The sequence below is a fragment of the Pectinophora gossypiella genome, chromosome Z, assembly GCF_024362695.1.
Source record: "Pectinophora gossypiella chromosome Z, ilPecGoss1.1, whole genome shotgun sequence".
In the NCBI taxonomy this organism is placed as follows: Eukaryota; Metazoa; Arthropoda; class Insecta; order Lepidoptera; family Gelechiidae; genus Pectinophora; species Pectinophora gossypiella.
Window position 1 is genome coordinate 7,396,846 of NC_065433.1, and position 20,778 is coordinate 7,417,623.

Sequence of the window (20,778 nt, forward strand, 5' to 3'; positions counted from 1 at the left end):
TTACATTTATTCTGACTTTCCAGGAAACGTTCACAAAAAATATAGATAACGCTGTACAGAGTTGCTTTGGTTTAACCTTCTATTTTCACATGGATAACAGACATAATGGTGCTAATTCCTGTAAATACCATCTAATTTTATTTTAAGTTATATCTGTCATTTTCTTATCCGCCGAAAAGGAAAGGGACGGGTAATCGACAAGCATAAAATTTATGGAACACACGTCAATTTTAAGCACAAATCTAAACCAACCGTCTAAAAATTTTACGTCCGTCAATAACCCGACACAGTTAAGTAGACAGCACGTCAAACGGATTGCATACCAGGGACGTACCTTTTGATTCGCCCGGGTTATTCATTCATTTACTCATTATTCCTAAAATTAAGAGCTGTGAATCATCCGTCCCTTTCCTTTTCGACGGATATGAAAATGACGGATATAACTTAAAATAAAATTAGGCGGTGTCTGCAGGAATCGGGGCCATTATCATCTTATATCTTTCATCATTTATACCCAAAAACATAGATATAAAAGATACCTACATAATAATGCATCTGTTATCAATGACATTAGAAAGTTAAACGAAGGCAACTTTGTACAGCGTCATCTATTATTGTTTTTGGGGGAATGTAATGAATGTTATACCTAACCTGGAGCGCGTTAACTAGGTTCTCTTAGTAGTCTGTGACTCTGTGTGAATCGCGCTCTAAGGAATCGCGTAATGTAAATAAGGTTATTCTCTATTCTATGACCGGAGTGCGCGTGCGGAAGGCTAATGAAACGAAACGTACGAATCGTACGCTCAAGAAGGATCAATACCTTTATACTGGTCCGAATAGTAGTAACATAGCCTAAGCTATTAAATATCATGATCTTAGTCTGACCCTAACATGCGCCAAAGGGGAAAAAATAAAAAAGCAGCCTAATAAGATACTGTACAAAGTTTAATGTATTAAATAAAACAGTATGTCAATTGACAATTCGTGAAATAATTTCATAAGTTTTTGCATATTTGTTTGGGCATATGTGTTGATGTCATATTAATATGTATATTCGGAACAACGACCTTGTGGGCAAATGAGGAAGTGGGGGAACATTCGTTGTTCGAAGAGGAAATGAAAGGCATAATATGAAAAGAAGCTTACCAAAGCGAATAAGACATTTTTGTACTGTACATCTCTCACTTACTTCATTCATTTTATTCTCGTGCTCGTGCTCCCGGCGTTCCTAGGCTGGGATAAAATTTTAGTTTTCTTTTTTTTGAAATTTTTAGTAGAAATTGTAAAATTGGGAAAATATTTAATGGGTTTGGTTAGATTATCACAGGTTCTGTACTATGTTTAGTTTATCTGTGAATATATAAAATTAGTAATAATAATATAAAAGACCTAATAATGTTTGCTTTTCTGGTATTATTAGTTTTTTCTGTGTGCCTTGCCGAGGAGAACGTGAAATTCGCTGCGGTTATTTATAGGCATGGCGATAGGACCCCCGTTGACTTGTATCCCACAGATCCCTATCGGAATGAATCGTTATGGCCGGTTAAATTCGGGGAATTGACTAATATAGGCAAGCGCCAGCACTATGCAGTTGGGCAGTGGCTCCGCTTGCGGTATTCGGTAAGAAATAATAATTTATGTTGTATTGATACTTTTTCTTGTCTACCTTATTTTAATTGCACCAAAACCTGTATGTTAACATATAATGCCTAGTCCACCTGTTGACCCCAATAATATTATAAAATATACAATCGTCCAATATATGCGTTGAAAATTTTGGAATAATTTGTAAGGTATAAATTTACCAGAGTACAAAAGCATTAGAGCGATTTTGATTTCTTTATCGTATTCCTATTGGCGCTGATGAAAAAGATGTAGTGCCTGTGTGTGTACTCTTTGCTAAATTAATCAGCCAACATTAAGATAGACAGTGGAGCTGGCTTTAAGCTTTCAATTATTACTTTTCAGTGATTTAGTGTTATCCAGGGTGGCCCAGAAGTTCAGGTTCAAAATGAAAAATTAGATAGAGGGGCTCATTAGCTACCAGAAACATGCCCATGTATGTTCAGCAATTATTTACGGTTTAGGAGATATGACCCATTTTGTACCTTTTTCTAGATTTTCTACCTTACTTCAGAAATAATCATTTTGTCGCTATCCCTTTCTTAATAATTATTTTATTTTACTTCACAACTAAGCCTAAGGCTGTGTACCGCTCAATCAAAGATAAATCAAAGTCAAATCAAAGATAAAAAAAAGTTATCGGAAGTCAAAGTGAGAATTCGACCAAAATTGTTACAGTTGTTAATACTTCGCCGAAGAATAATAAACACATGAGATTGTCATGGACCCTGAAAGTATTTCTAAAAACTGCTCCATTTAATAGGCTTTTAGAAACATCCAAAAAAAGTACCCTTAATATGGGCATAAAACTAAGTAATTAGCCCTCAAAGATTGCAAGACAGACAGATTTGAAGGAAAATTTGACATTCTCATACAATGTAGCTTCTTCTTTCTAATGTTGTTAAAGATATCTAGATCTTAACATACATGGGGGTGTTTCTGGTAGCTAATGAGCCCCTCTATCTAATTTTTCATTTTGAACCTGAACTTCTGGGCCACCCTGTATATACCTAGAACATAATCTTCACTAGCTCAGCAAAATCCTGATATCTAAGTGTGTGCCATATTTGCTCCTAACAAAATACTGCAACTGATACTTGGTAATATGATATGAAAGTTGTTAATGATATTGTTGACCACTAAAGCCTATTTTTAAATGCTTAATATCTTCTCTGATAATAAATACTAATAAAAGTACTAAATGGAACTTGATTATGCTATTTTATTCACTGGCAATCTTTATTGATTTCTTAATTTACTTTTAAGTAATACAAATGAGACACTGATATTATACTCTACTAGACAGTGAGTTATAAGAAATTGTTTCTTGGCTTACCTACGGTTTAAGCTGGGACGCTGGGACCACATAGAAATCAGCCGTAATTTACTATATTAATTAATCCATTTATTTAATCAGTAGTTGATGTTGTCTACAATGTTTCATGTAAAATATATTATTTGCTTCTCATTATATGACAGAACATTCATGGTTTCTCTCAGAGTTCCTTCTAAAAGTTGCTATGCTGCAAGAGTTCCTGATAGTTGAGCTACTGGAATGCTTGCTAGTCTTTCCTGTGTATATACTTATTCTCTTTGATTTACTATTTGAGCCATCTTCAATTTTATAATGTGCTATATAAATGACTTCATCATCAGCTGTATGACGCCCACTGCTGGGCATAAAGCAAATGACTTACTGGTGCTGATTCCTGTAGAGACAATTTAATTTTATACAATACAAATATACTTTATTGCACACAACATACAAAACAAGTTTTACACACATGGACGAAAGATACAGTACAATCTAGCGGCCTTATTGCTAGGTAGCAATTTCTTCCAGGCAACCAGTGGCAAGAAAACATTTATCACAATTTGATATGGGACTGTGCAACATCTTGTATAAAAAATACTTACAAAAAAGAAACAACTACCTACTAACATAAAATACACATATAAAATAGATATACATAAATTCAATCATACAGTTTATATTAAGTTATACCCGTCATTTTCTTATTCACCAAAAAGGAAATAGGCGGGTAATTGATAGACATAAAATTTATGGAACACACATCAATAAGACTTCTTTAATTTTATATAGGCTAATAACCGGATAGAATTAACTTGACAGCACTCGTCAAATGGTTTGCGTATGAGTGAGATACATATTTTATTTCCCAGGTTATTAATTCATTTTAAAATTAACAGTTGTCAACCATCCATCCCTTTCCTTTTCGGCGGATAAAAAAATGCGGGTATAACTTGAAATAAAATTCGTATGTGTCTGCAGAAATCGGCGCCATTGTCTTGTCTATATAATCACTAATGTCTCCAGTTATCAATCAGTCTGATACCTAATTTTGTTGTATTGTGGTTACTTATCATCACATATCAATCGCAATACAATCGCACTTGTCAGCAACACCCCCTTAACCATTGAACATTCACACAAGATGTGTCTAATAAATAAATGTCTCTAAATGTGTCTGAGTAAGAGACATTGTCTTCTGCAAGATACTGCAATAATTTATTAATTATTAGGAATCACCTGGTTGTCTGAAAAAGTAAGATGATTCCGTGTGTCGCGTCAGAGGGCACGTTAAGCCATTGGTCCCAGCTATTAGCCGTAAAACATCTCCACAAACCCACAGCAGAGCAGAGTGGTGGAGTAAGCTCCATAGCCCGTCCGGATGATTAAGAGGCCTGTGGCCAGCAGTGGGAAGTAGATAGGCTGTTTATGTATTAGGAATGATATTACATGCTTAAACAGCTCACTGTTGTGAAAAAATATCCTCTATAAAGCACATTTTCTTTATTCTTATGTAGATTTTAAAGTATGTGCATATCTTTTGCCTTATCTAGCTGCAATTAATTGTTTTGTTGTGTCTGAATTGTAAGAAATAACGACATTTCTAATTGGCAATAACTGGCATAACACACATTGTTACATTAGCTTGTTTCATTTCAGCATTTATTGTCCAAATCATTCGATCCAACTGAATTGTATGTGAGGTCTACTGATGTCGACCGCACTCTTATGTCAGCACAAGCCAATCTGGCAGGTAAACAGAACATAAAAAATTATTAGTGTAAATACACAATGCTGCTGAGAAAACCCTTTGGCCGCCATTTTGCAAGTTTAGTTTGCTTGTAAATATGCCTGAATAGACTGCGAATAAGCGCAGGTGAAATTGATAGAAGGCGTGACGTGGCAATGCCCAACTGCGGTCAACAAATGATGTTGAAAGAATTAATATTGGTAATACCTTTTTACGTCTACATTGTATCACTGCATGTACACAGAAGTCTACAACAAGCTGTTTCAACAAACTAATTCAATAAAATGTGTATAAGTAATAAGCAACTTACAGCTGGGTTTACTCATTCCCAAATACCTATATAATACACATTATTTCTTATACCAAATCAAATTTTAATGGAAGATAATGATAAATCTGATTGTATAGACAAATATTCCTTTGCACGCTGGTTATGAACTGGTAGGGCTGGAGTCCAAAGGGTTTGATTCATTTATAAAAATTAAGTTTTCTTTCTTAACGAAATTACGAATATTTATGATTACTCTCCCACCTCATTATTTGCTAATTTAATCATTATTATTTCATTATTTCAATTAAGCATTAAAAGCATTATCAAATTAAAACTATTGTCAGAATGAAACAATTGTCAGATTTTTGTTACAAACATAGAACATTTTTGTGCTTCCTAAATGCATGGTTAAAAATCTGATTAAAAATTACATATTATGTTTAAACTTACACACTTACACTTCAAACCAAACTAATTTTAATATTAGAATCACTTCCCAATTAATTTGTTTGTTTTGTATAAACCCACCAGTGATTTTAATGTCTTTTAGGGTTTATAGTTTAGGATTTTAATTTAATTCTTTCTCGTATTTTATGTAGGTATGTACCCACCAGTGGGAAAGTCGATTTGGAATAAGCATTTAATGTGGCAACCAATACCTATACATACTATGCCAGAATTACAAGATGAAGTACTGGCCATGAAGAAGAAATGTCCCACATACACTAAGGAACTGGAACGTGTGCAAAACACTAAGGCTTACAAGGAGAGGCTGAGTAGATACCAGGAGTTGATGAAGTTAGTTGAACATTTGTGTGAGATTGTTCATTAGCGTGTTCGTCTCGGAAATTCAATACAGATTCAATATGTTTCAGTTACCTATCTGCGTATACCGGGAAGATTGTTAAGGATTATGAAGACATAGTAGACATTTATTCCGCACTTTACATTGAATCATTGTACAACTTTACCCTGCCCAACTGGACGCACTCGGTGTATCCTGATAAGATGCGTGAGCCTGCTTGCTACAGGTAATTCCTTGCTTATTTTATTTTATATAAATGTTACTTCTAAAATTATAATGTGAAGATTTTGTAGGTACCTCTAGCTTCAGCGGTTTCGCTCGCATTCTAGAATCAAATCTTTATTTTAATTTACGAGTATCTATATTTCACTATTGTTAGACCAGCGGTTATCGACTTGAGTGTTCAGTTTTGTGAGTCGGGAGTCCAAGAGTAGTTCTATCAGACATTTTAATGTTGGTGGGTAATCTAGGTATATTACCATTACACTAGGTAATTTAGCAGCTGCAATATCATTTTTATATCATATATGTAGTTACTTTACAACATTGCTATGGCGTAAATATAGCGTGCTTCCCAGAATTTAATTTACCCCAGCTTCGGTGCGATTCGGGAAACGTCGCTCGGGGTCGGGTTGGGGCGGCATGCGCGCGGAAAATCAATACTTACCTGTTGCGATGCAATCGTCTGTCTGCATACATACATACCTACACAGATTCTCGTCTAGTCTGTAATATATCGCGATAGTAGAAGCCACGATTCGTTACATGAAAACTAGGCGTGTTTAAAGATAATGTGATGAACTCTGTAGTTAGAGGTTCTCAGTCCATATCGCGTACAAATAAGTGCATCGACGCCGGCACGAGGTGACAAGATTGGACATTGTAAGTTTTTTCTTTAGCCTAGCATGTAACTCTGGTCCGCATAGGTACATTAGGTACCTACTTATGAAATTAAAAAAGGACGATTTAGTGGGCGACCTTAGTCGTAAGGTAAATAAGCAGTGTTACTCAGAATACTGAAAGATACGGAGGATATAATGTGCCGGGAAGTAGGTTGGTATCTACCTATTTAAGATTTTTTCACATTTTAAACGCTTTGCGACTTCGAATGATAAAGAGCAATGTAATATCGTCATGAAACGTTACTGTTTTGCGTGATTATGGGGAAATATTGAATGCGAATTACTGCGAAATAAACTAGATATATTGCGTTGACCCTTTTGAAAGGGTTGCACCTATACTATCTTAAGTTATATCGTACGGGTAATTATCCTCGCGTGTGGGATGACTGAGCATACCAATCCTAATTTCAGGATTATTATTGAACCGTTTAGACCCTTGACGTGGCTTGGGTAACTACTAGTTCAAGTGCCTACCTATATATTTAGTTAAATAGCACGGGTTATACGTAGGTACCTACAATCAATTCGGTAACTGACTGGGTAATAGATAAATTATAAAATCCTTATCTAGACATAGAAGCCAGTCTAATAATTATTTCATAAAACTGATTACTTTTTGATTTATTTACTAATTTTAACCAATAATTAAATAGATAACAATGAGTAGACTATTTAACTGTTTAACGACGACGTTACAACTAAGTATTTGATACAACATCAGATTTCTATCTAGCCCATTGATATTTCCTACCAGCTTCACGACGCCCGCCGCGACTCCTCTGCTGGCGCGTTTGCGAGCCGGCCCGTTACTCAAGGATATAATGACCAAAATAAACAGGGTTATTACCCCCTGTGCCAAGAAGAAAGACTACCTGAAGGTCTCAGTATATAGCGGCCACGACTTCACCATTGGCGTTGTTCTGACCGCCCTGGGAATATTTGATGGTAACTGCCCCGTCTACACTGCTACCATCCTAATTGAACTGGTCGAAGGTAATTATTAAATGCCACTAGTTTGAATCCAAGCTTTGCGAAATATACGCGTTGTGGTGGTTGTATTGCTTTTTCATTACGTACCATAGTTACTGTAATAAGGAGAATAAACGCTGCGCGACGATACGGCGATTTCTGTACAAAAATAAGGTGGTTACTAAGTGAGCGTGTTCCACTTAAGTGCACCATCATAAGTGCTTATGCTACCAAACATTTACAAACAGAAACTCACAAATAATCCCGCCCCTATAGATGGTGAGTTTCAATGCTGAACAGCAACTGTATACTTGACAGTCAAGTGTTTACCTTTCCAGATAATGGCGCGAACTACATCCGCATCAGCTACAGGAACGCCACCGACGTCATGGAACCCCAGATCCTGTCCATCCCGTATTGCGGCAAGCTATGCCCTGTCGAGAAATTCAAGCAGCTCTATGAAAACCTTCTGAATGTGGACTTCGATTATGAATGCACCAAGCAGGTGAGTTTCTAACAAGTTTGATTTTTTTTCGCGTGTCCTGAATTACACATACTAACTTCCAACTCACACCCCATAATGAGGTTAGAGCCACTAGAAATGCTGCTATAAAGAAGAAAATACCATGAACGGTATGGTGATCAGCCAGTCGCGAGTGCACCGTCTGCGACGACATGTTCGGGAGGATAAGCAACTCAACGCATTCTGTATATTATTCGGTCCCATTTAAATTCGTATTTAATTTACCACCGTGTCAAACGAGCCACATAATTCGTAAGGCTTTGGTCGTCGTCTTCCTGATAGCTGGTGAAGTCAATTGTTAATAAAGAATTCGGTTTGATTTTATTCATATCAATTATTTGATACATCGGTCCGCTGCTACTGTCTCCGTCTCCTTACTATTTCAGTCGAAAACACATTTAAGTAGATTAAAGGGGAATTTCCTATTAGAATAATATTCCGTTATAGGGCTTCGCTCATCGACGGGAGAGGCATACCTACTTTAAAAATGAAACTAATGCCAAAGAAATTAAACATTACGAAACATTTTGTTTGCTACGAAATGTAAAAATACGTTAAAAAACAAATCTGAAATAATTATCATTGGCTTTATTTTCAATTCATTTACAACGCGACTTTGTCTTGGGCGCGTGATTAGCATATTTAAATTTCAAATAGCTCCACATAAATTATACAATTGAGAAAACGTCAATATATGTATGGATACAATTTCGCCCACAGATGTGCGCGAACGCGACTTGTCAATGAATTATCTATTGTCTATGGATTCTACGGTATTAACAGTTCTAAGGAACATTAATTTGACGACTCCTGTAAGTACCCTGAACAGGGTATTAGAGATTAGAAGAAATAAATACAGGTTACTTTAAAACTGTATTTACATTACTGATTGTATTTATTTATAACTAGACAAGTAGCTGCTTTATTAGTTACTATATTAAAAAATCATGACTTTCATTAGGGACAAATAATTAGCGTATATGTTAGTTGGCCCACAATAAGTATAGCAGTAATACATAGGTAGTAAGTAATTAGAAGTATTTGGATTCACAAAGCTACGGGATTTTACGGAACCTTTTAAATTAAAACGCAATAATTATAAGCTGTCACGAGAGGCCTATTTAATTAATAAAATAGCAAGCCATAACAAACCAAACTATCACATAAATAGATTTAAACCAGAGACATTCGGGGCCTATGTTTACTGTATTCTCTAAGGGGTAGGCAAAGGTGTATAGTATATACACCCACTTCTCACCAGCTTTGTATGTTTAGGTGCCATCAACCGGGCACAAATCCTGTATACCAAGTGATATCAATTATCAATCTATCAACATGAATTCAAAACTCATAAAGTCGAATTTAATCTATGTGCAAATTTTCACCCAAATCGGTCCAGTGGTTTAGTCGTGGAAAAAAGACAGAGTCATTAATGCGATTGGAATATAAACCCCGTTAAATATAGCTTGAAATAATTCGACAGGAGGTCAGAAAAAATAGTATATATAGCGCGTCACCATCATCATCAATTTAAGAGCCACGCTCTTGTCGGTGCAGCATTTTCCATGCTACTTTTTTAGGGAAATATATGGCAGTGGTTTCCCTCTTGCCTTCCGCCCCGCAGTACTCTGTCTGACGCAGGTGATATATAGCGCGTAAGAGACATAATATTATTAAAAGGTGTCATATATATATTTTTTTTATATATTCTTTTTAATCTAGCAATATTTGACGAATAGAATATAATAGCAGAAAGGCTGGCGAATACAGGGTGTTAGTGACATCGTAACGAATACTCAGGGGGATGATTCAGACCATGATTCTGAGTGCATATCAAGTGGAATTTTTCGTCGCAAAATTCATGATTTTTTTTTTAGTTTTTTTAAATTATTTTCAATTCTATACTTTTGCGAAGGAAAATTCCACTTGATATTAACTCAGAATAATCAGCTGAATCATCCCCCTCAGTATTCGTTACGATGTCACTTACACCCCACACAACTACATACGGTAGCCATACAAGTAGGTATGGGTGTTAGTGACACCGTAACGAATACTGAGGGGGATGGTTCAGACCATCATTCTGAGTTGATATCAAGTGGAATTTTCAGTCTGAATATTCCTGAAAATTTTTGTGTTTTTTTAAATTATTTTCAATTCCATACTTTTGCGACGGAAAATTCCACTTGATATCATCTCAGAATCATGGCCTCAATCACCCCTCAAAGTTTTCGTTACGATGTCACTAACACCCTGTATATAGCCCAGCGCTGGCTTACCATTGTTACTGGTCGATTTAGATTTAAGTAAAACGTTTCATTGTGTGTTACCTTTTCTACTAACAATAGTCTGTAAAAATCTCATTAGATATTATTATGGATGATTTATATCCCGAACTAAATGATTTGATTTGATAGTGTACATTTGAGTCGTCCAAGTATTCGGATAGAAGTAATGATTGATATGATGAGTAATGTAAGAAGCAGCATGTGGACTTGATACAGGGTGTTAGTGACCGTAACGAATACTCAGAGGGATGATTCAGACCATGATTCTGAGTTAATATCAAGTGGAATTTTCCGTCGCAAAATTCATGTTATTTTTTTAGTTTTTTTAAATTATTTTCAATTCTATACTTTTGCGATGGAAAATTCCACTTGATATTAACTCAAAATAATCAGCTGAATCATCCCTCTCAGTATTCGTTACGATGACACTTACACCCCATACAAGTACATACAGTAGCCATACAAGTAGGTATGGGTGTTAGTGACACTGTAACGAATACTGCAGGGGATGATTCAGACCATGATTCTGAGTCGATATCAAGTGGAATTTCCTGTCGGAGAAGTCATGAAAATTTTAGAGCTTATTTAAATTATTTTCCGTTCCATACTTTTGCGACGGAAAATTCCACTTGATATCAACTCAGAATTATGGCCTGAATCATCTCTCAAAGTTTTCGTTACGATGTCACTAACACCCTGTATATTGACTGTTGTTGTAGTTTCCTGTCCTGCTTGGGATCTCGTTTTTCGGCGGGTTGGTCATTTTCGCTTCCATCTACGTGGCACATAAGCTATACTTCGCGAAGGTGTCTTCCAGGCAGCGTGGGTAAATATCTCATTTCTATTTAACTTTCTAAAAGTTCTGTCCCTGGTGTATACGTAAAGTAAAACATGTCTTTGCTGTACTAAGAATTCATGGGAAACTTGACAAATGTAATGACATTTTTTAAAACTGTTAAACCATAATTTTATTGTCCATATTTTTTTAGATACTTAATTTAATTGACGTTTACTTTCATTCATTATTTTAATTTTAATTAAATATTGCACTGCCGATTGGGTAGGTTGGAAAAGTTTTATATGTTTGCGATCTTATTTACTTCAATCACAATAAATATCTTTGAATTTTGACTTTGCACCTTACGCGCGATATCGTGTGAAATAGAATTACGATCCTCATTCACCTCTATTTATCTTCAGATGAAATAATATCTTCGCAGTGCATCTACTCGTATACTTTGTTGATAGTAACACATAAGAGAGAAAAAACTAGTCGATTTACTGAAATTAGGCATTCTAAAAGAAATAGTGACGGTTGACTGAATACGTCGATACTGGAGCGTCATGCGCATAATAAATATAGTATTCTAATCATAGAAGTAGTAGATAAATGGTTCTTATTTAATATAACCTATCAGATCTCACCTGCGGTCGTATACATACTCCGGCCAGCCCCTCCAGTAAGCGTCCAATCCGTACATACTTACATACAAAAACTCACGCCCGTAATCCCTAATGGGGTGGGCAGAGCCACAAGTAATCAAAGACAACTTGCAGCCACTGTTGATACGAAGTCCAAAGATGGATATGATGAACCTTATGGTGATAAGGGATCAGGCTATCGCCCATAACATTAGTCCATCATGTTAGAGGACACAATCCCTCTGTCGGTTTTTACGACATGCCCGGGAAGAGAAGCAGCTGAACGTGTCCAATCCGTTCCCTTCCTTATTATTTCGTTAAGTAAAATACTGTATATTTATTTTATTTTTCAGATATACTCACACGTACAGGAACATGGGGCAACTTCTAGACAACCCAATGAAAGTAGGTCACGTTTAAATATTCCATGTTTTAATGTTACTCAGTAGACACGCCCGGCCGCCAGGTGGCGCGCGCGCTGGTAAGCATTCTAAGGTACTAGTAAATAAATACCGATATTACCTACATGATACTTCTGTACCGTCGGTGAAAAGTAATACAAGTCCAAAATTCAAGTTTTGAGAAAATCGAGTTTAAAGTTAAAAATATTCTAGCTCGCGACTTATAAGGAATAATTGAACAGAAGTTAGATGTGTCGATAGGTGATGATGGAAGGTTTCTTTTCTAATATTTAGTTATATTTAGAACCTAAACAGAAATGGTAGAGGATCAAAATAAATTACATGTATCAGTTGACACCAACTTTTATATTGTGTAAATTGATACAAGTCTACTTATACCTTTTTACACACATAACTATAAAAAAGTCATCGTTGATATATCATATTTCAATTATTAATTTTACAGTCTTATTCTACAAAAAACAAAATGTCTTGGAAGAAAGTTTATTTCATAATGTTGTAGAAAGGCAAAATTCTATTTATTTTCTTTAAAAAGTAAAGAAACGTAACTTATATCAATTGACACAAACGATAAACTATAACGAATTTGTGTCAAGTGGTTTAACATGACTTATTTTTTCGGTTTTATTGTGTAAAATGATACATGTTTTTACGAATTTCTAATAATAAATACATATAAAGATGGTACACGTATATATAGTGTAAGGTGACGATAATAAGATATTTTTGTTATGATTTTACTCTCAAAACTCATAAATAACCGGTCAAAACCACCACTGCTGCCCACTACAAACACATTTTGTCCACTACACTACGCCCCTAATCAAAACCACTTTTGGTTCATTTTTGCAGTCAAAATCTTACAAATTCAATTATGATAATATTTCCACCCCTAACAAATGAAGGTAAGAGGAATCATATTAAGACTAGTCATTAGGAATGTTTCGGACTAGCCTGGCAGTATGGCCTGGAGATAAAGGTGATGTATCTACGTACTTTTAAACCAAAATCACACAAACCGGTAAGTGTTACTTCTTTCTTGCTGAAACTATTTAAAAGATCACAACTCATTCCACAATCAAAATCCCCTAAAGTAAAGTAAAATTCGATATTTCGAATTATCAAAATTCCCGGTCTAATGGTAGCCCGCAACATTGACAGAACGATAAACGGAGTCGAATCAATGTTGACGATGAGAAAAGGTAGTGAAAATGAAGATCATTGGTTCACCTCCAAACCTATAGGTTACACAGGGCTATCCTCAGACCATGACCATGACCACCATGGACCATGGTCTGTTATGGTTAAGCTAAATGAGCTCGTTTCCGCAAAACTCTACACGTAAGCACACGTGGGGGACTTTCCGCGTATCCTCGCGTATGGACCACTATTGTGAAGTGGGCAAACTTCCCACTATATCATCATCATCCTCCTGCCCTTATCTCACTCTAGGTGGGGTCGGCACAACATGTATGGGCAAAATTAATGTCCCATCTTCTTCTTCTTCTATCGTGTGGATTGTGAGGTGAATTACCAACCCCATCAACCCTGGTGTCAGGGTTATAACTGAGCCGCCATAGGCCCCTGACTTGACTCAATGAATACTCGAATGTCCCATATGTAATGTTATTTTAATGGGCTCAGTTTTCCGCATAAACACAAGTGGTCCATTATGCGTGCTTTTATTGACTATGTAAGCCAACTAACTCCTTTCAGAAGCTCAAATACCTCCTGGGATTTTTACAAATTTTGTGACCTGGTTTAATTAAGGGGTTGTGCCCGTAGTGTTGCCAATTATTTATTCTAATCTAATCTATCCTACAAGATCCCACTGGTGGGAAAAGGCCTCCCCTTCCTCTTTCCATTTTTCACAGTCCTGTGCGTAATTCTCTCTTATGTAATCAAAATACAGAAAAAAAATATTACTTATGGTGCTCAAGAGTTCAGAGCAGTTATTCCCTTTATAAAAATGAGGAAGCTCGACAAATTTACACCATTCAACGTGTTTGAGAAACTGGTAATCTTCTCTTGAGAAGATGTGGCAGATCCCGATGCTGCCGATGCCGAGCTGTCATCTACGGCTGTGTAGGTTCAAAAATACCACTACCGGCGCTTGCATAAAAGATCTAACCAGCGTGTATTGAATGGCTTGCATATTAATTGGAGCTCGATAATATTTGGAGCCATTATTTCACGTCTACAACCTCCTTAGCAATGAAGGCAGCGTTCAATCTGCCACCGCTTAACCTGCATGTAATCAAGAAAACTATGTATGCTTCGAGCTTAGGGAAGGAGATTAACGACAGTTATGACAAATCTCAAATACCTCTTGACTAACCCTGCCATGGTGATAACGACGCCATGATCAGGACCCACAACTTATTGAGGTACTGTAATTAAGTACTACAAGGTGGTTATAGCAGAAAGAGAAAAAACACGGTTTGGTCTGAAGTACTAACTTAACCTATACCCATTCGCAATGCGGATCAGATATGGTTTGCTGTGGTTCTAGACAAAATGTCTTCCCATAGACAGGTTTATGCGGAGGTCACCCTAGGATACACACTGGTGGCGCATGGAATCGAACTTGTATGTATCATTATACACGACACGTTATTGATATCTAAGATCGTATTTTCTGAAATATTTTGATATATATTAATTTATATTACTTTTCACGAAAAAATAAATTTGGTGTTTGATGTTACAACTAAAATTATATCATTAAACACGGACTGTGAGAATTCAAGGATTGCGTGTATTTTAATATATGTTGAGTTGCATTTACTTACACCAAAATATTTAGTGAAAATCTTCATTTCACTTTAATGCAAGTTAAGATGAATTATGTTACACGTGTTATAACAGCATGAATCCTTCACAAACAGTACTTATATCACTAGACACAAAAATTATCTCCGTATTTATAATAGCTACAGTTACGAGAATTAGACAGAAAGAAAGAGAATTTTTTGAACATGAAGTGTGTGCTAATAACTCAAAAGTGATACAACTCGAGTTGTATTACTTTTCACCGACGGTATAGACTTAATATAATTATACCACATGTCCAACTCAATGTTTCTAGCCAATTATAATTATACATATTTATACATAGTTTTGTAACTTGGTAAATACTTTTACATCCATTTTTCGACACATGTATATTTTTTTATAATTATGATTCGCCTACTAGTAAATCAAAGTGAGTGAGAGATAGAGAGAGCTGTATAAAATTGCAGGGTCTGAAGTGAGAAATATTTTGATAGGAATTTACGAACTAAATTAATATAAAGATAACAATTGTAAAGTTTAAATTTTAGACCAATTTACTGAACTTTCATTGAAAATGTAGGCTAATTATTTTTTTTATTAAACTTATATTGCTTGAAAATGAGGCTATAATTAAACGAATGATATGTGAGGGGTATGTTTCCTGTCACGAACGCTGATTTTAATTCAAGTGTTAGCAGAATATTCTGCTAAGTTGGGAAGACGGGGATCATGCCTCTAAAAGTCGCGTGTTGACGACGTCTACGTCGTGAACTTACAAGTATCTCGTGATATATTTGTAAGAGTAAGGGCAAGTGAGACTGATGTAGCTAATGTGTGTTTCTTCGCGATTTTAACATATTTTTAACTACTACCCATATCCGTCAGAGGTTTAAACTATTTCTTAGAGGGAATATTTAATATACTATATTATAACATATTATAACATATTACGGCCTTTGTGGTCCAGTGCAACCACCAGGCTCACGATCCGGAGGTCCCGGATTCGAATGCCGGTGCATACAAAAATACTTCGTGATCCCCAGTTTGGTTAGTACACTGCAGGCTGATCACCCTGATTCTTAGTAGGTAAGATTATAAGTGTTTCGGAGGGCACGTTCCTGTTACTATTTATATTTTACGTTATGACATAAGCCATGTCAGGGGCCTTTGGCGGCTCAGTAGTAACCCTGACACAAGGGTTGATAAAGTTGGTTACTGTTCTTACAACCCACACGAGAAAAGAAGAATAATTAATTGCCTACTAAATATAATGTGTATACTGATAATCAGAAAGTAGCAGCACTATTTGTCAGTAGTGTGCACGTAGCCGTAGGCAGGCCGTAGGCGTGTCACAGTGAGTCCAGCGGTAACGACGCACGCGCCGGCTTTATGGCTGTATTTGACGCAGGACACGCAGAACGGATTCACGATAGAACAGCCAAGTAGTGAAATGTATTCCTTTACTTAAAAGCAGAATAGTGATTGTTCGAAAGTTATACTACCTCTATGCTTATACGTTAAAGTACTTAAAATCCCGAAGAAACCCAGAGTCCATTCGATTATGGTTTAGTCTTTTGTTACCAGTTATTATTACTTTATTTTTAAATATTTTATACTTATAGGTGCTTTTAATAGTATACATCATTGTTACGATATACAGGTGGCCATTAATTAATGGTTAAGCTGAAAGGAAAGCAACCCATGTTTTGCTGTGATCTCATCACACAGCCTATTTCAAAATCTTATTTTCTTATCTAGCCTATAGTGTCCCACTACTGGGCAAAGGCCTCCGTTTCAAAATAATCTTTAATAATTAAAGGTACTTTTTGAAATAGTAAAATCTCAAATATTTGGAAAACCAAAGGTTATGCATAGCATTTATATTAAGTTTCCGGCTTGACCATAAATTAATAGACGTCCAGTATTCTTAATAGGATTTAATAGATATTTAAAATTTTCTGATAGGTAGGAATTTAAAATATCAATCTGGATGTGCTCATATTGTAGTAATAAATACATAGATGAACATTTTTATTCTTTTATTTCGACTCTTATTATAGTGTGAGCGAGCGAAGTTCTTGTCACCGCCGCTTGAGTTACGGGGGGGGGGGGGGGGGGGGCTGGCTGATTGGCGGACACTTATTTCAAGCTGATTCAGTCAGCCAATCAGCGATTGCCTACCACTGCTGCCCTGCCGCTTACAAACCTCAGGCGGTGACAACAAATTGCGCGCGCGGATGGATTTTAGACTGTCATGTAAGTGGTAGGCGAGACTTAGACCAAAGGTATAATAACCGAAAATATAATGATTTGTCACTGAATTTGTATTATTTTATTGTATTGTTTATTCCAGTTAGTGGTCTACACTCTGCTCTATTATGTGATACTGGAAAGTTTGTCGGCTTAGATATAAGAACTGGGGTGTTTGTTTGCTAAATAAATAAAAAAATATATTGTGCACAGACATCGCGTTTGGAACGCCTAACTATTTAATTCTAAGTGTGTATTTGATAAGTACCGTCACCAATTAAATTTTCCTCAAGAGAAGCCAAGTAAGATTATGGTATTTAGATTATTTTTAGCTAAAATAGTTTCAACTCGGGCGCATAGAAGGCTTATTGCATGTCGGGGAATAAATCATTGAGATCTCCACACGATAACCGGTGCGCTTCTAACTGGTTGAACACAGCATGTTTGCAACTCTACGTAGTGACGCAATATTTGTAACATACGAGATAGCATGATATCTTACTCATCAGACAAATATACAATACATAAAAAAGAGATATAATAATTGGGAGAATTTTCGCCACTAAAATTACTGCCGCCGAAATACACGTCATTTCGGTAGTGTATTATTTGTATTTCTAATGTGATTTTACTGTGTTTATTTATCCCATTACTGTGCCCGGTCCGTTCAAAGTTGTGTAAGAAGTATGAGTACAGAAGAAAGAAAATCAGAAGAAAAACGCTCATAGATGTCAAATTGACTCTAGTAGGGAGTCCGTTTCACGCGTGACTCCCTGCTAAAGTCAAATTAACTTCTTTGAGGCTATCTCAGCATAACACAGAAAAAAGAAGATTAACTATAGAAGAGAGAAGAATGAAGCAAGACAAGAAATAGTGTAAGAAATTATATTCAGTCTCTTTTTAAGATATCTAGTCTTTGTATTTATATAAGGAAATAAATATTTTTCCAAAGTTTGCGAGGATGTTTCTTACTCTTTCCCATGAAAACTACTAAACAGATGTTGATAAAACTTCCTAGTAATGTAGCTTATACATGAGATTAACTAACTATAGGCTATAATTTATAATGATACATCTGGAGGCGAAGGCGCGGGCCACTAGTTATATACCTACATATATTTTCTACCGCTTAAGATGTAAGTATCCTGGGCGCTGGGCAAAATTCCCGCTTAAGTGACTAGCTTTATCTGGTCCTTCCCTGAAAAGTACCTGCCCCATGTCCTTTCCCCCAAACTATCTCCTTCAGCGGTTTATGCGTGAATAGGTAACAGATGGACAAAGTTACTTCAGGAAGGATATAAGGATCATTGTAGTTAAGCGACTTCCAACAAAAGGAGGTAATCATTTGGACCCGTATGTTAATATTGTTGGAATTGCACAATATTCGTATATATCCTCCCGGCCCGGATTTCCAGACACAATAGTTAAACAATGGGATTTGGATTTTAAAAGGAATTTGGGCCTTACGACCATATACCTATATGTGTGCGTCAAGCTAGCGGCCTCAAAAAAAATGGGCACGAAAAAATAATTTGACCATACCAAAAAATAGTACTCTTGTTGAAAAAAATAGTACCTGTTGTAAAAAAAATAGTACCATCACGGTTCTGGATTTATAGCCATGTTTTATTGCACTTGCTAGCTTGACGGTGAGCGAAATTTGGCGAGAGTTAACGACAAGGTCTTTCGCTTTGATTTAAACGCCAAAAAATAGTACCGAAATAGTACTCACCCCCTGCAAAATACCGAAAGTAGTACTTCAACGATTCCAAAGTTATAAAGGCAGTTCTTTGATCCCGCTAGCTTGACGTTTTGAAAATACCTATTATCTGGGGAACGCTTGCATACTTCAGTTTGTAACTAATGTCAATAAACTCGTATGAAATAGTACTCCCTACCATCATAATTTGAACCTGATTCTCTTTGTAGAAATATGTCAAAAAGTCATTATAACCTATGTCATACATTTATCAAGACAAGTACAGTCGCGAACAAAATTATTACACATGCTCAAGAATGTTGTCAGATTTTAGTATTTTTCCCCATTTTTGGGTAAAAATTGGTGAAGTGCCAGGGTTGACAGATGAAAGTAATATCATTGTTGAAACTCTTTGAGTTATTCTACAAATACTGCAAATTGTTTATTAACAAACACTTCGATCCGTAACAAATTGAACATGAAGGTATAAATTATAAAATAAAACAGCAGATTAAAAATGTATTATGATGTATTAAAATCACAGATTGTTTTCGATAAGAACTAGACCCATGCAGCCTTTTCTATTAAAATTAGTACATACGGGTGTATGCAATAGGAATTTTTTGTAATAGCAGCACTCTGAAGTGCACAGAAATGGTAGGGTAGACCTCTAAAATGGCAATACTTACGAATAAATTGTGAGGTTATGTAATTGTCTACGTGACTGTATCAACAACAAATGTATGGCATAGGTTATGATGATTTTTTAACATTTCAACAAAGAGAATCGGATCAAAATTATGATGGTAGGGAGTACTATTTCATACGAGTTTATTGACATTAGTTACATACTGAAGTATGCAAGCGTTCCCCAGATAATAGGTATTTTCAAAACGTCAAGCTAGCGGGATCAAAGAACTGCCTTTATAACTTTGGAACCGTTGAAGTATTACTTTCGGTATTTTGCAGGGGGTGAGTACTATTTCGGTACTATTTTTTGGCGTTTAAATCAAAGCGAAAGACCTTGTCGTTAACTCTCGCCAAATTTCGCTCACCGTCAAGCTAGCAAGTGCAATAAAACATGGCTATAAATCCAGAACCGTGATGGTACTAATTTTTTTACAACAGGTACTATTTTTTTCAATAAGAGTACTATTTTTTGGTATGGTCAAATTATTTTTTCGTGTCCATTTTTTTTTTTGAGGCCGCTAGCTTGACGCACACACCTATATGCTAATTTATGTGGACTTCTAAAAAATCACAGCTGTAGGTATGATATAGTACAGTTATCAAGGGGTGCAGGCACGGAATATAGAAAGAGGTTGGAAAGGCCCTAACGCGCGATGTGTCGCCGGTTCAACCTCACACCCTTTTACTACTACTTCTGCAAACAGATAACTATGATAGCTCTACTGCTTCTCAAATTCCGGTACCGGTCTCACTTTACCGGCAATGTATACGTGTATAGTAACATAAATTATCATACGCCATGACGTGTGTTGACGGATTACACGCCAAACGTAACATTTTGAAAGGGTTATTTAAAATTTCTGCCTTGACGGCGTGTGTCGGCTTGATCTTTTCCGGGTGAGAGCCCTCAGCGCTCCCCATTTGTGTCCGACATGCCATCTGAGGCTAACTCGTTTACCTTTTTATAATAAAATGGGTTACCTACGTTTTTACTTCTTCGCAGTCGGGTAATAGTTCTTCGCAATTAGATGGCTGCAGTGTTGGAATCAGCATCAATAGGGTGACTGTAATGTGTGG

At 36.2% G+C, this 20,778-nt stretch overlaps 1 protein-coding gene across 1 annotated transcript; it reads left to right on the forward strand.

The window, feature by feature from the left end:
• Nucleotides 1-1,143: 1,143 nt before the first annotated feature.
• LOC126380783 (prostatic acid phosphatase-like) lies at nt 1,144-17,092 on the forward strand. The gene is made up of 9 exons (XM_050030385.1): nt 1,144-1,620; nt 4,595-4,688; nt 5,556-5,754; nt 5,832-5,987; nt 7,418-7,656; nt 7,971-8,137; nt 11,163-11,269; nt 12,219-12,396; nt 15,334-17,092. Exons 1-8 carry the CDS (start codon nt 1,396-1,398, stop codon nt 12,283-12,285), a joined length of 1,254 nt encoding a protein of 417 aa, XP_049886342.1. The 5' UTR covers nt 1,144-1,395; the 3' UTR covers nt 12,286-12,396; nt 15,334-17,092.
• The last annotated feature ends 3,686 nt before the right edge of the window (nt 17,093-20,778 follow it).

Excerpts from the sequence above, each read along its gene's own strand:
- LOC126380783 (XM_050030385.1), top strand. The coding sequence starts at position 1,396 with ATGTTTGCTTTTCTGGTATTATTAGTTTTTTCTGTGTGCCTTGCCGAG. Across the intron at positions 8,138-11,162 it reads ATTATGAATGCACCAAGCAG|TTTCCTGTCCTGCTTGGGAT; the intron begins GTGAGTTTCTAA and ends CTGTTGTTGTAG. Across the intron at positions 11,270-12,218 it reads GTGTCTTCCAGGCAGCGTGG|ATATACTCACACGTACAGGA; the intron begins GTAAATATCTCA and ends TTTATTTTTCAG.